The 12,812-nt window shown below is 36.0% G+C and overlaps 1 protein-coding gene across 1 annotated transcript in view; it reads left to right on the top strand.

Moving 5' to 3' along the window:
* Positions 1 to 2,257: 2,257 nt before the first annotated feature.
* The window catches only part of KIF20B (kinesin family member 20B), a 67,493-nt gene continuing 56,938 nt past the window's right edge, over positions 2,258 to 12,812 (top strand). Inside the window, exons 1-6 of the mRNA XM_037731916.1 lie at positions 2,258 to 2,424; positions 5,369 to 5,516; positions 10,305 to 10,391; positions 10,483 to 10,599; positions 11,062 to 11,200; positions 12,099 to 12,283. Of these exons, the coding sequence (XP_037587844.1) occupies positions 5,370 to 5,516; positions 10,305 to 10,391; positions 10,483 to 10,599; positions 11,062 to 11,200; positions 12,099 to 12,283 (675 nt within the window). The 5' untranslated portion in view covers positions 2,258 to 2,424; position 5,369. The remainder of the gene's footprint in view (positions 2,425 to 5,368; positions 5,517 to 10,304; positions 10,392 to 10,482; positions 10,600 to 11,061; positions 11,201 to 12,098; positions 12,284 to 12,812) is intronic.

The raw sequence follows: 12,812 nt of genomic DNA on the forward strand, positions 1-12,812 counted from the left end.
CTTTTCTGCAACTCCTCTGCCATCTCCCAAGTTCACATTATCATTATCTTTTGCTGGGATCTCTTGCAACAGTCTCCTGACTGGTTCAGTAGCCTCCTCCTTGACTGCCTTTAATTTCTCCAAGAGATTAACCGTTTCAAAAGATAGATGGACATTGGATGTACCATGCCCATGCTTAAAATCGGTTATCCAGTAAACATTTCATAATACTCAAGTCAGTAACCTGGCTAAGACTTACAGGGTCTGGCCTTGGCCCATGCCTCCAAAATCACTCTCTACTCCACCCCATGGTCTCTATCCAGCCACATCAGCCTTTATTCATTGTTCAACAAATATTGATTTGCTTGTGTTGTGTTTATAGTCACTGAGTATACATTAGTGGCTAAGCAAAATACAGTTCCTATACTCACAGAACTTACATTTTAGGGGTTAGGAGAACAACAACAATTGCTAGTTGTAAAAAGTATAAAAATGAAATTGAACCTGCAAATAAAAAAAGAGGGCTCACTTGCCATACAGTAGTCAGGAAAGTCTTCTTTAAGAAGGTACTATTTTAGATGTAATCTAAAGGATGAAGGGAAGTGCCATGTGTTGAATGGGGAAGAGAGAATTCAGGTAGAGGGAACAAATTGTGCAAAGGTTCATACATGCAGGAAAGAAGTTGGTGTTTCAGGTACCCAGAGTAGATCAACTTACTGCACAGTGAGTGGGAGTGATCTCGGCCAATACCTGATTGTGCAGGGCCTGGGAGGTCATGAAGATCAGAACTTTATTCCTTTTTTCCCCTTCCTCTTTTTATTTTAGAAAATCTCCAAGTTATTTAAAAAAGTTGTAAGAGTGTATGATATATACCATTATACCCTTCACCTAGATTCACCAGTTACTAATATTTTGCCATATTTGCTTTCTGTATTTTATTTTTTGCCATATCTTTTGAAGGTAAGCTGCAAACACTATGACTTTGCTGCTAATTACTTCAGCAAGCTCCTTCCAAAAACAAAGGCATTCTTCCACTTGATCACAGATTCATTCTCATGTACAATCAATTTAAAACTGATTCAGTATCAACTAATATGTAGTTCATATTTGAATTTCCCCAAATGTCTACAAATATCTTTCCCCAGTTACTTTAAAAAAAAAAAAATTCTGATCGGGCGTGGTGGCTCACACCTGTAATCCCAGCACTTTGGGAGGCCAAGGCGGGTGGATCACCTGAGGTCAGCAGTTCAAAACCAGCCTGGCCAACGTGGTAAAACCCCATCTCTACTAAGAGTATTAAAAAAAATTAGTTGAGCGTGGTGGCAGCTGCTTGTAATCCCAGCTACTTGGGAGGCTGAGGCAGGAGAATGGCATGAACCTGGGAGGCGGAGGTTGCAGTGAGCAGAGAGATCGCACCATTGCACTCCAGCTGAGCGACAAGAGCAAAACTCAGTCTCAAAAAAAAAAAAAAAAAAAAAAAAAAAAAAAAAAAAAAAAAAAAGGAAAGAAAAGTAAACATCTATGAACCAACCAAGATTCACAAATTTCATTTGGTTTTTTTTTGACTCTTGACAAAAGCAACCCTCCACTTCGGTTTTTTCTTTTTGCCGTCATGACACTGACACTTCTGAAGAGCATAGGCCTGTTGTTTTGTAGAATATTCTACACTGCTTTTTTTCCTGATTGTTTCTTCATGATTAAAATCATGTCAAAAATTTCTAGCACAAATAGTATTAGGTAATATTAGTGATGTTAAGTATCTTCACTTGGTTAAGGGATGTCTAATAAATCTCTTCAGTGTAAAATTACATTTTCCCTTTATAATAAGAAGTGACCGGTAGGGTGATTCTTTAAGATACTAACATTCTCTGCTCCGACAACCTTTCAGTTAATGTTTGTTTTAGCATCTTGCATTCATTAGTTTTTAGCGTTCATAAGCTTACCTACATCAATTTTTAGACCGGCAGCTGCAAAATGGGGACGCAGCGAGGGAAGCGACCCTCCGGATCCCGGGATGGGGGGCCTTTTTAGGCCCCGTAGGGACAGGACTGGGAAGTGGCTAGCCGGCCACCTCAGCCCGTCCGTAGGGGAGTCGTAGGACTAAGTGCAGTGGCAGCGGCCTCACCTCCGGCCTTTGCCATATCTTCATTGCCTTGAGACAAAATCAGAGACCGGCGTCCCAGTCAACAGTGTGGTACTGAATAACAGCCGCGAGAAAGCGACCATTGGCTGCCCGAGTTTCAAGACCCGCCCCCATATTCGAAAGCTTCTTCCCGGAGCCACTGGAAAGCCCGCAGCGCGAGCGGGTTGGGCTCTCGGGCGGTGCTCCGAAGCCCCACCCACTCCCAGCGTTCAGTGCGGTGCCCTGGCCGCCATTGTTTGAATTTGAAAACGGAAGCTACTCGGCGCTGCTCGCGGGTCGGGCTAGCCAGGCGACCTTTGCAGGTGAGGGGGTGAACCGGCGGGGGAGAAGCGAGGGGTGGAGAGGAGGTGGGTGACTGCGCATTTATGGGGCCTAAGACGGGGAAACGGCTTTAGCAGTGTGGACATCTTCCGACAGTAACCTCGTACCCCCGTGGATGTTACTCTCAGGAACTGGGTTGCGGACCGATAGGAACACCGGGTACGCAGCGAGGACTGAGTCATACTAATTCGGTTAGGATTTAAATCTCGCCTCCACTGCTTATTAGCTGAGTGACCCAAGACAATTCATTTAATGTCTCTCTGTACCTTAGTTTTCTTAATCAGTTAAAAGGCGGAAATAAAGTATCTACTTCTTTCGGCTTTCGTGAAGATTAAATGGTAATATGTAAAGCTGTTAGTGCTGGCACACAATAGTACTAAATGTTTGCAGTCATTAATATTGTTGAGAAACAGGCCTCCTTTGCCACACCTAGTTTTCGAAGCTCTGAGGTGGGCAGTTCGTTCGGCTGGTAGGTAACACGGCCTTTTTTGCGGGGGGAGCCCTGTGGTGGCCTCTGTGCACTTATTTCCGGACTCCTGGTGCTTGGGGCTTGCCCTTCTAGGGTTTTGCAGTGCCAGGCTGAAGAGTTTGTGGCACAGTGACTGCTGTGATCCCCAGTTTAGAAGGTTTTCTCCATTTCTATTCACTCCCTGGTTCAGTGATGCCTGTCTGGCACAGTTCTCTAATATTCCTTGCTAAAGTACTAGTTGACACAAGTTCATGCCTTATGGGTTAGGTAGTGTAACAGTGTATGTATTTTATTACAGGTCCACGACTCCAGATTTTAAATTGCAAAATAGCATAAAATATTCATCACTTAGTCGTGAAGACTATTTTTGAGGCTGTGTGTTGTGGATCACATTCAGAAACCTCATTCAATAGCAGATGCTACTATTTTTCACCAAAGTCTCCAACTGTGGATTCTTATTGGAGAGAAGATACATAAAGATGCAGTTTTTCAGTCAGAGCAGAAATGAAATGAAAAATGAGGTTTTGAAGTCTGCTGTCACAAAAGATAATATTACAGACTAGGATTTTTTTTTTTGGTAGAAAGTATTTTCTTCATAGCCATTATTTCAAGTCATAGTCAGGGAGTCTTTATTCTTACATAAGTCGTTGAATTTGTTGTAGGGGATACAGATGGTGTAAGACAAGGTTCTTGGCATCAACAAGTTACCAGTTTAGTTGGGAAGCCCATGTATAAGTAGAAGTCATTTAAAATTGCAAGAAGTTACCGTATATCTCAACAGTTTTAGAAATGCTAGGAAGTAGTTTGTTCATTGAAAAATGAACATATGAACAAATACTCCTTTATTATAACTGCTTTTAATACACAGGAATGTTCTTTTTAATTCAGCAATTTAAAATATTCATCAACAATTTTCTTTAAACCAAGAATTATTATTTGAAGCCACAGTTGTTTTTTAATTTTCTGGGAATTTCCATGAACTTTGTGTTATGAAATGTCAAGCTGGTACTTTAACATTTTGCAAACACCCCCCGCCACATGATCTAAATCAGTGCTTTCCTTAGTCCTTTTGCAATTGAGGGGAAAAAAATCCAACCATGTTTTTGTGATGAGTTTGAATTTCCGCCTGATCAAGGAAAAAGATGGCAGCAAGGTGGCAGGAGTAAACAAGGAACTTTATGTGGGCAGGGCTTTGACAGGATTATAGGCAAAGGAAATCCCTCTCAGTATGGGACCTTTTCTAGACCAGGGTGAGGGGCCACCATCCAGAGGGGAAAGAGGGAAAGGAGGATGGGGCAAGGTACAGAAAAGAATCATAGAGGGGCTTAGATGTCTAAGTGATATTGCACAGTGGTGAGTCTCTGGATCATAGAACTCTCAAGGGCAGCAGTGGCCTTGATAGTCCCAGGTTTTATATGTCTGGCAAATGTTGGGTGCAATTTCATGGGGCATTCAAACCTAGCAGGCTCTAAATGGCTAAAAATATGCTTATTTTGGGCTATATTGAAAGCAGATGAATGCTTCAGAATTAGAGTTTGGCAACCCAGCAGGCTTTTAAATTTTTAAACATTTGTGGTCCTTGATCCAGTGGGCTTTTGAGCTAAGGTCCCTACCAGCTGTGAAGAAATATACAATATAGGTCCATTATACAAGGGCTGTCTTTGGTCCATTTTATATAATACCTGTGGGTGGTGATTATTACTACTTTCTTGAACTACGAACCTTAGTTTGGTAGTCACCGATCTGGATGTTTTATAATCTTGTCAAAAAACAGCAAGAGTCTTCCCCTTCTCCCTAGAACTGTTCACCTAGTAGATTCTCAGTAAATACTAGAATGTTAGTATTTTTCAGTTAAGATTATCTTTAAGTTTACCTTTGAGTTTAGTGATTTGATGTTTAATTCAATTGTAGTAGTTTGCTGATGCATTATTCCTATTTAACTTAAAACCTGTGATGTGTCAGGTATTGTTTTGAATGTGTTTATATATATTGTTTAACTTTTTACTTGAATTTGAAATTGAAAGTAATTTTTCAGATAACTGAGTTTAACTTTTAAATGCTAAAAGAGTCTGTAAGTAACATTCTACAGGAGTCAGTAAATAACATAAGGTTATAATTTACTGTGTGATCTCCTTTGAGTTTTGAGAGGATTTCAGGGAAAGAGTAAACATTTGATACCATCTTTACAGATTACCTGTACTCATGAAACCTCTTTGAATGGATATCCTATGAAAATAGTAGGCTGTGTTTAGAATTATTAGATACAGAGTCTGTAAATATAATTTGATCTTTTGTCTTTCCGGTAGGCCATTGTGTTACAAATGAAGCAATGTAATGATTTTCTTTTCTAAAATCTAGTTATTTGGAGGGAAGTATTGGGCTAGACTTTTAAAAGTGTGGGTGGCTTACATGCTGACTTATTAAGGTTGTTAAAGAAGTTGCTGTTATTCTTGCAGAATGGAATCTAATTTTAATCAAGAGGGAGTATCTCGACCATCTTATGTTTTTAGTGCTGACCCAATTGCAAGGCCTTCAGAAATAAATTTTGATGGCATTAAGCTTGATCTGTCTCATGAATTTTCCTTAGTTGCTCCAAATGCTGAGGTAAGTACGAGGAAAGTATTGTGTTTATTATCATGACTGAGTGGAAATATTTGTGTATGCATATGACTGGAACAGAGTTTCTCAGACTTTCTGGGTTTAAGGCAACCTTGTATCTCAGTACTTTTTCATGGAGTCCTACACCAAAATGAATATGTAACAGTTCCTTTTCAAGTAGTAGATCTAAACAACAAGTATCTATGCCATAACCTAGTAGCCATATGACACAAGCTTAAGAAATTTTTTTTTTTTCGTTTTTGGAGACAAGATGTTGCTTTGTCACCCAGGCTGGAATGCGGTGTTGTACTCATGGCCCACTGCAGCCTCAATCTCCCAGGCTCAAGCGATCCTCCTTCCTCAGCCTCCTGAGTAGCTGGGACTATAGGTGTGCTCTATAATGCCTGGCTAATTTTTGAAAATTTTTTGTAGAGGCAAGCTCTCACTGTGTTGCCTAGGTTTGTCTCCACCTCCTGGGCTTAAGTGATCCTCTTGTCTCAGCCTCCCAAAGTGCTGATTACAGGCGTGATCTACTGCATCTGGCCAAAAAAATTTAACATTTCATTCTCTGTTAACTATAGTTCCTTACTAATGGAATATGTATGCCTTTTGCACACTGGACAATTTCTCAAACCTTAAAATCAGATTAGATACTACCACCCACATTTCTTGTTCTTTGTTGTTTTCATGTAATACTTCCTCTTTATCACAGCAACCACTGAGAGATCCAGTTTAGCAGAGAGTCGACACCATCAAAAGAGATAGTGTGATCTCATGTTGAAACTGAACTCCAGCTAATAGTTCATGGTGTTCCTTGTAGGTCAGGTATTGCTGTGATTTTGCCAAAGATGTGAAACATTCCACTATGCTTCTAGGAACTGTGGAACTTCATTTTGAAAATTATGAAGATTTTTTAAAACTAGAAAAACTTAGTAGTGTTTAGACTAAGAAGAAGAACCCTTCTACCACCCTACTTACTACGGGTGTAATGTTTGCTATGTGTCTTTGTAGACTTTATACGTTTACTTTTCAATCCATTCATAATTTGTTTGTTACATTTTATGCTACTTTTTGGTGCCTTAGAGATAACTAACCCATTTATAAAGAATGATGGAAGAGGAAGGGGGATTTAGGATTATAATAAAATAACAGTTCTTATTTAATACCTGTTGTGTCAACCCCTTTTAAACTTTAACTTACTATATCATAAATAAATAAAGTAAGAAAGAGGGAAGAAAGAAAGGAGGGAATTCTGATAAGTGTCTCTTGGCATGTAAACAGAATTGTATGTCATGTAGCTGTTTGTGTCTGCCTCCTTCTAATGCAGGGGTTGGCAAACAATGGCCTGTTTTTGTATTGCCTGTTTTTATACTTATATACAAGTTAAGAAGGGTTTTTATATTTTTAAATAGTAAAAGAAAAATCAAAATAGGAATAATGTTCCATAACATAAAAGTTACATGAATTTCAAACGTCACTGTCCATAAAGTTTTATTGCATCACAACCAGACTTATTGGTTTACTTATTTACTACATCTGTTGTGGCACTGTAACAGCAGAGTTGAGTAGTTATGACAGAGACTATAGGGTCTCTAGAGCCTAAAATATTAGCTATCTGGCTCTTTACAGAGAAAATTTACTGACTCCTGAGTTGGCATGATGTTTTTGAGATTTATCATGGATCATATAACAGTAGTTTTTTTCCTTTTTATTGCTAAGTAGTTTGTCTGTTGTGCAGATAAGCTACTTTTCCATTTACCATTTGATGGACATTTAGGTAGTTTACAGTTTAAGCCCATTGCAAATAATGCCACTGTGAACATTCATGTGCTTTTTTGTGGACTTGTGTTTTTATTTTTCTTTGGTAAATACCTAAGAAGAGAAACTGTAAGTTTAACTTTATAAGTAACTACTAAACTGGTTTTCAAAGTGGCTGTACCAGCACCAGCAATGTCTGTAGGTTCCAGTGCTTTTACCTCTTTGCCAACACTTGATAATGTAAATCTTTATTTTTAGTGAGCATGTAATGGTATCCTGTTGTGGTTTTAGTTTGCCCTTCTCTAGTGAGCACTTTTTCCAAGTTATTTCTTGGCCATTTTCCTACTTTCTTTTGTAAAGTATCTCTTCAGACCTTTTCTCCATTTAAATTAGGTTGTTTCATTAGTGTTTTGTGAGAAATCTTTATGTATTCTAGATAGAAATCATTTATCAGATTAATACTGTCTTGATGATTTTAAAATTTAAAGACATTCAGTTTATCTTTTTTTTTTTTTTTTTTTTTTTTTTTTTTTTTATTTTTTTTTTTTTTTTTTTTTTTTTTTTTTTTTTGGTGTGTTCTTGTTAAGAAACCTTTGCCTTCTCCAAAGTTTTTGTCTTACTTTTTCTAGAAATTTTACAGTTTTTATTTGAGTACTTATATCTGTGATTCATTTTGAACAGTCTGTGTGTACAGTTGATATAGGGACCCAGATTAACTTTTTCCTTCTGTTTTTTTCAGCCTCCATACATTTTTTTTTTTTTTAACTAGATAGAGGTAGTTATTTCAGCATTATATATTGAAAAGACTTTCCCCATTATTTTGGTGACTTTATTGACAGTCAAATGACTGTGTATATGTGGATCTATTTCTCTATGAGGATCTATGTGGATTTTGTTCTCTTCCATTGACCTATTTGTCCTTACTCCAACACAACACTGTCTATTTTTGTAGCTTTATAATGACTTTTGAAATTAGGTAGTATGAATTCTCCAACTTTGCTTTTTTTTTCTAGGAAAATTTTGGCTTTTATAAATCCTTTGCATGTTCATAAATTTTAGAATCAGCTTACCAGTTTCTACAAGACAGCATCTTGGGATTTTGACTTTGAATTAAATCTGTGGGTCAATTTGGAGAGAATTGACTTCTTGACAATGTTGAGTCTAATCCATGAACATGGCATTCTTCCTAATTTTATTTAGGTCTTTAATGTCTCAGCAGTATTTTATTTTTATACTTGTCAATGTAGAGGACTGTCATGACTTTTGTCAAATATATTTATAAACATGTTATTTTGATGCTATTGTGAATAATATTTTTAGTGGCTTTAGGCATAATGAAAAACTGCATATATTTTAAATTATGCAGTTTGACAAGTTTTGACATAGGCATACACTTGTATAACTGTCACCACAATCAAGACAGTGGGTATATCCATCACCCTGAAAGGTTTCCTTGAGGCTCCTTGTAAGTCTTCCCTCCTATCACACCTCTAAGTAACCTGTGATTAGCATCTGTTAGTATACATTAGTTTTTTTGTAGATTTGTTGGATTTTGTATGCATATGTTCATGTTGTTTCTAAATAAAGACAATTTTATTTTTTCATTTTCAATTTGGATGACTTTTGTCTTTTCATTTCTTTTTATTCTTCCATTTTTCTTTTCCTATTCTTTACCCTCCCCTTTTCTCCCTTTCCCTCACATTCTTTCTCTTCTTCTCTTCCCTTTTACCTTTCTTCCCCTTTTTTTCTCTTCCCTTTTTTTTTCTTTCCCTTACCTCTCCTTTTTTCTTCCCCCATCCCTTTTCCTGCTTCATGCCTAGAAACTTTAATACAATGTTGCTAGAAATGGGGAAGCAGAAAGCGTTTTCTTATTACTCATTTTGCTACTCATCTTAGATTGCATCATTTCTATTAAGAAGGTTGTTAGCTATAGGTCTTTTACGAGCCCTTTATCAGGATGAGGAAGTTTGCATTCATTACACTTTGCTGAGAATTTTTATTACAAATGGATGTTGAATTTTGTCAAATGCTCTTTTTCCATTTGTAGAGATAAAAGTTTCTCTTCATTTATTCTTTTAATATGGTTAATTGCCTGGGTTGATTTTTTTTGAATGCTAAACCGACCTTATATTCCTAGGATAAACCATTCTTGGTCAGATGTATTATCCTGTTTTATATATTGGCTAGTATTTTGTGTGGGAAATTTTGCATATATCTTAATGTGGTATTTTGTTTTCTAATTTTTCCTGAGGGTATCTTTATCAGTTGTGTTATTCAGGTTATGGCAAACTCGAAATTAGTTAAGGTATTTTTATCTTCCTGTGTTTTCTTAAAGAGTTTATGTACAATTTGTGTGATTATTTTCTTAAATGTTTGATATAATTTACTGTTAAACTACCAGGGCCTGGATTATTTATTTATTTATTTATTTATTTGTGGCATCATTTTGTTTGAAAATTGATTGAATTTTTGAATTTGCTTAATAGAAGTTGGGTTATTCAGATTTTCTAGTTATGTCTGTTTTGGTAAGTTGCGTTTGTCAAGTAGTTGTTTCCTTTTTATCTTTTTTGAAAAATGTTAAAACATTTCTTTAAAATTATATTTAAAAATAAACTAAACACATTTCTTCCTCAGAAAAAGTAACAAGGAGAATGGTACACAGTAAAAAAATTCTGAATGCCTTATGTTATTAAGCATTTGGATAATAGAATATTCTAGTTACTTTTGATTTATTCTAGAGTTATATTTTCCAGTGACTTAGGGCCTCATTAATTAGGCTTTTGTGGAAAAAAGGCTTATTATAAACTTCACATATAAATACAGAAGATGGAGGAAATGGAATCTTTTGTGGTGTATTTTGTTTTTATTTAAATAGATTTGTTGTTTTTCTAACATGATTGAAAGCGGAATAGTGACTGCTTAGAAGTTGTTTATGATCTCCATTTATTATGTAAAAACTAGCCATGTTAAGGAAAGATGGTCTCTGAAAAGCCTTATCTTTCAAAAACAAAATTTTGTTCTCCTTTATTTTTTAAGGCAAACAGTTTCGAATCTAAAGATTATCTCCACGTTTGTCTTCGGATAAGACCATTTACACAGTCAGAAAAAGAACATGAGTCTGAGGTTTGTGTTGAATTTAATCAAATTTTAATATTTTACTTTCATTTAAATTGGCAAAATACCAGTTCTTATTTATTGGGGGTATGCATTCTAGGGCTGTGTGCATATTCTGGATTCACAGACGGTTGTGCTGAAAGAGCCTCAAAACATTCTTGGTCGTTTAAGTGAGAAAAACTCGGGGCAGATGGCACAGAAATTCAGTTTTTCCAAGGTAAAACTGAAGGTTTTTTTGTTTTTTGTTTTAAAGAGAAGAAGACGTGGCTTAGGCTAAATTGCTGTATAATCGTATATAATGAACTATATATTTTTTTGCTTGTGCAACTTAGAGTTTAGGTTCTAGTATTTTTTCCTTAAAGATAAGACTCAAATCTCAGATCTGGAAATATATAATTGGGTATAAATAGATCACTGTAGTGTTCTTAAAAATATTATTAATATATTTTTAAGAAATATTCTTTTCAAAACTTAAGTGAATACTTGATTCCCTGGTAGATTTCTATCTTGAAAAGTTTCTGGTAGTAAAACTATCAAGTGTATTTGTGGGAGTGGGGATGTGGCACCTGTTTTAAGAATAACTCTTAAAAAATTTTTAAACAATAGTGGTGGGGTGGAGCACACTATTAATATTAACTTGAATTTTCTAAAAACAGTTGTTTTAAAAATGCTTACTTAGGTTTTTGGTCCAACAACTACACAGAAGGAATTCTTTCAGGGTTGCATTATGCAGCCAATAAAAGACCTCTTGAAAGGACAAAGTCGGCTGATTTTTACTTATGGGCTAACCAATTCAGGAAAAACATATACATTTCAAGGTAAATATTGTTATACTTTGGTTGGAAAGGATCAGAAAGCCGTAATAATCATTCAGTATTTTTATAATACATGTATGTAGTTATGTTGCCATTATCTAGTTAAGTGTTTTCTCTATTTTTAATGGTACTAGCATATTGATTATGTATTGCTGTTGGTTGTTTTTTTTTTTTCTGAGATGGGGTCTCACTCTGTCACCCAGGCTGGAGTACAGTGGTGTCATCTTGGCTAACTGCAGCCGCCACTGGCGGGTTCCAGCAATTCTCCTGCCTCAGCTTCTCAGTTTCCAGAGTAGCTGGGACTACAAGCCTGTGCCACCATGCCAAGCTAATTTTTATATTTTTGTAGAGATGGTGTTTCACCATTTTGGCCAGGCTGGTCTCGAACTCTTGACCTCAGTTGTTCCACTTGCCTTGGCCTCCCAAAGTGCTCAGATTACAGGCAAGAGCCACCATGCCTGGCCTTGCTGTTGGCTTTTAATTCAGATTTATTTAATTCATTTGTAAAAATACTTTACCCATTGATAGAGATTTAGATGATGATAAAAATCCAGAAAAAGTATTGATGTGATACAGAGAATTAAGCATAGATGACCAGGAAGACATTTTATATTTCATTTTACTTTTGTAGTTTATGATTATGAGTGATTACAAATCTTAATATAGTTACATTATCTGAATGTAAAATTTCAGATTTTAAATCAGAATAATAGTCGATAAAATGTTGGTAATACAGTGAATACCAAAGTGATGAAAAACTGAGTAATCCTCAACTTCTCTCATTTTTGTTTTAGTTGTTGACTCTTGCCTGTTGGCAGTATAAAAGGAGCTTTAATAGACAAGGAAAGTTTCCTCTTTCCTACTAGACTGAGAGAGTATAACATAAAAATTCCTTTTGTAGGCACAGAAGAAAATATTGGCATTTTGCCTCGAACTTTGAATGTATTATTTGATAGTCTTCAGGAAAGATTGTATACAAAGATGAATTTTAAACCACATAGATCCAGAGAATACTTACGGTTATCATCAGAACAAGAGAAAGAAGAAATTGCTAGCAAAAGTGCATTGCTACGGCAAATTAAAGAGGTATGGAAATATTTTAGTACGTAAAATATGTATAATTCCTGACTTCTTATAAACCCTTTAGATTGTTTCATCATATATTGGAATCTGTTTTGTGGTGGTAGTGTTTTTTGTTATTATTTTTTTGAAAAAAATATTTAAAACTTGATGTTTGAAGACATCTTTTCTACTTATTTTATGTTATAAAAACAGCAAGAATGTTTAAACAATACAAATGTAGATGGTTCTGAAATCTTTTTTGATTATTGTAGAGCCAGCACTGTACTTTTAATGTATGATTTTTTAAATTTTTGTTTTTTAATTGTGAAAGTAATATATGCCCAAAAGTTAAACTAGGGAGTGTGAGAAACAACAGGTAAAAGTTTCCTTTAATTTCATTCCTAAAGAAAAAAATCGGCCGGGCGTGGTGGCTCACACCTGTAATCCAAGCACTTTGGAGGCCAAGGTGGGCGGATCACCTGAGATCAGTTCAAGACTAGCCTTAGCAACATGGTGAAACCCCTTCTTTACAAAACAATGCAAAAATTGGCCA

Source organism: Cebus imitator, unplaced genomic scaffold (genome assembly GCF_001604975.1).
Source record: "Cebus imitator isolate Cc_AM_T3 unplaced genomic scaffold, Cebus_imitator-1.0 Scaffold431, whole genome shotgun sequence".
NCBI classification, from domain to species: Eukaryota; Metazoa; Chordata; class Mammalia; order Primates; family Cebidae; genus Cebus; species Cebus imitator.